Source organism: Lissotriton vulgaris, chromosome 4_1, assembly GCF_964263255.1.
Source record: "Lissotriton vulgaris chromosome 4_1, aLisVul1.2, whole genome shotgun sequence".
In the NCBI taxonomy this organism is placed as follows: domain Eukaryota; kingdom Metazoa; phylum Chordata; class Amphibia; order Caudata; family Salamandridae; genus Lissotriton; species Lissotriton vulgaris.
Genome location: NC_141691.1, coordinates 1,000,847,593 through 1,000,849,811, shown reverse-complemented (window position 1 = coordinate 1,000,849,811; position 2,219 = coordinate 1,000,847,593). Strand labels below are relative to the sequence as shown.

The following is a 2,219-nucleotide window of genomic DNA, read 5'->3' as shown; positions in this document are numbered from 1 at the left end:
TATATATATAAACAGACTCCTGGCAGTTCAGTCGCTAATAAATCAGCATGACACCAGAGCCGGCGCCCAAATGTTCGTTCAAGGTGCAGATATTTATTGGCACACGGAAAAACCCAACGCGTTTCAAAGCTTTCGCCTCTTGCTCACTATAAACACACAAGGATGGCGTGCTTAAGCCACTCCGATGGCGGGCACGCCATCCTTGTGTGTTTATATTCAAAATAATTGCTTTTGCCTGCCTGACTCATGGCTACACTGTATCGAGAAATCGCATTGGAGAAAGGAAAAGCGGGCTTTGAGTTTTACGAAAGGCCGCATAACAACAGGACACTATCCGGTAACCTGGGATCAGACCGGAGCGGATTTATTATCAAAATTTTGACAAGACTGCGATTTCCCGCCCAATATAGGGTAACAGTGACAGCCAGAAACAGAGCAACACGGAGACATACGGTGCAAACAACGACATACCGGCTGGTTAGTTGTGTCAGTGAATATGGCAGAATCAAGAAACAACAGGAGGTTGGAAGCAGCAGCGAAACTCTTTACACCAACAGAGTCCAGTGTTGGGGATGAGACAAGACCACCTGGTAAGAAAATTGATGAACTGAGATCATTATGGGATGCACTATGGAAAAACCTTAAACGTGAGCAATCGCGCTGGTGGGAGGCGGCTGCCCTCACCAAGTACCTGGAATGTAATAGGATGCCGCGTGGTTTAAGGATTTTTGTCATACCAACGTTCCAAAACCCTGACCCCGAACTGATTAGTGAGTGGATGGATAACAACCACGCATGTTCTCTCAACATGTTAAAAATGCTTATAAAAAATGCCGAAAAGGAGTGTGCTCAACTGAATACAGAGAATGAGGCATTAATTATGAAACTCAAAGCTAAGTATACAGAGAGTGAATTTACTACTGAAATGGATAAGATGACCAAACGCCTCGATAAAATAGAGGAGGAAATTAAAGAGAAAAAGCAACGGAAATTCCACCGCGATGAAATCGACTATAGCAAGGGCCAGATCCTAACCTTTGCTAAGCGGTATGATGTGATCAGGGATGCCGCGAAGAAAACTAAAAAACATACGACACCTGGAAAAAAGAAAAATGTGCCTAACCAAACCGAAACAACTTTGGGAGAATCAGTAACCGTAGATGACGAGAATGAGTCGGTTGAAAGCGATATTTCCGAACCATTGGAAACAATTCCAGTAAAAGACTTAATTTTAAAGGAAGTAGCCCTGATTGCCAACAGACGCCAAACAGGCACCCCATCAAAAGGGCGTGGAAAAGGCGGCAATGGCGGACGCGGAAGAGGCAACAAATCTTTCGAGGCTGCGCCAAGTCCAGTGGGGGTCGTAACCAGAGGCAAGGCAGCGAAAAAGTGAACCCCATGACAGTGGTAAATCTTTCTAATCGTATCTTAACATCTATACAACTCGAAGTACTTTCTAGAGGGCTTTCATTCTGTCCCACATCCAACTTTAACTTTACCAATGCTCGTATTGATCTATTTTGTTTCACGCGCAAACTTAAGTTAAAGAAGTGGTTTGCGACCAAACCACGACAGAAAAGATATTATGGTTGACAAACCCAGTGCACTAAGTATAAATGATGCTGAACTTTTACAATCTGTCCAATTATTAGCAGGTTGTGACAATGTCAGCGATAATGCTTTATTTAACTTAGTTGACACTGAGAACTCAGTCGACATGAGCAGCAACAGTGGGTTTAAACCCAAATCGGTTTTCGTACCACAAATTGCTAACAGCTATATTGATAGCTTTGAACAAGGTATGATACAAGAAATGAGACGGATGGACAGAATGAAGCCCAAATTAAATTGGAATTTAAACAAAAGACAGTTTCTTGCCTTAAAGGAGATGGGGAGTTGGGTTGATGTTGTCATTAAGAACACTGAGAAAGGCGGGAATGTAGTGGTCTGGCCTCTTCATATGTATTTGAAAGAAGGCTTAATGCAATTGTCTGATTAAAATAATTATGTGAAAGCAACTAGAGATGACTATAATGTATCTAAATGTGCATATGGTGACAAACTTTGTGATTGGAAAGCAAGGGGGTTGATTGAGGATGATGAGTAGAACTACCTCCATGTAAGATATCAGAAAATACCTGCACTTTATTTACTCCCTAAGTTGCACAAAAATCTTCAGACACCCCCTGGTAGACCTATTGTTTCATCGGTGGGTAGCC

General features: G+C 42.4%; 1 protein-coding gene across 1 annotated transcript; it reads left to right on the top strand.

Moving 5' to 3' along the window:
• Positions 1–496: 496 nt before the first annotated feature.
• Positions 497–1,393, top strand: LOC147722807 (uncharacterized). Its single transcript, XM_086967389.1, has one exon. The coding sequence runs from the start codon at positions 497–499 to the stop codon at positions 1,391–1,393; it is 897 nt and encodes a 298-aa protein (XP_086823515.1).
• Positions 1,394–2,219: the final 826 nt, after the last annotated feature.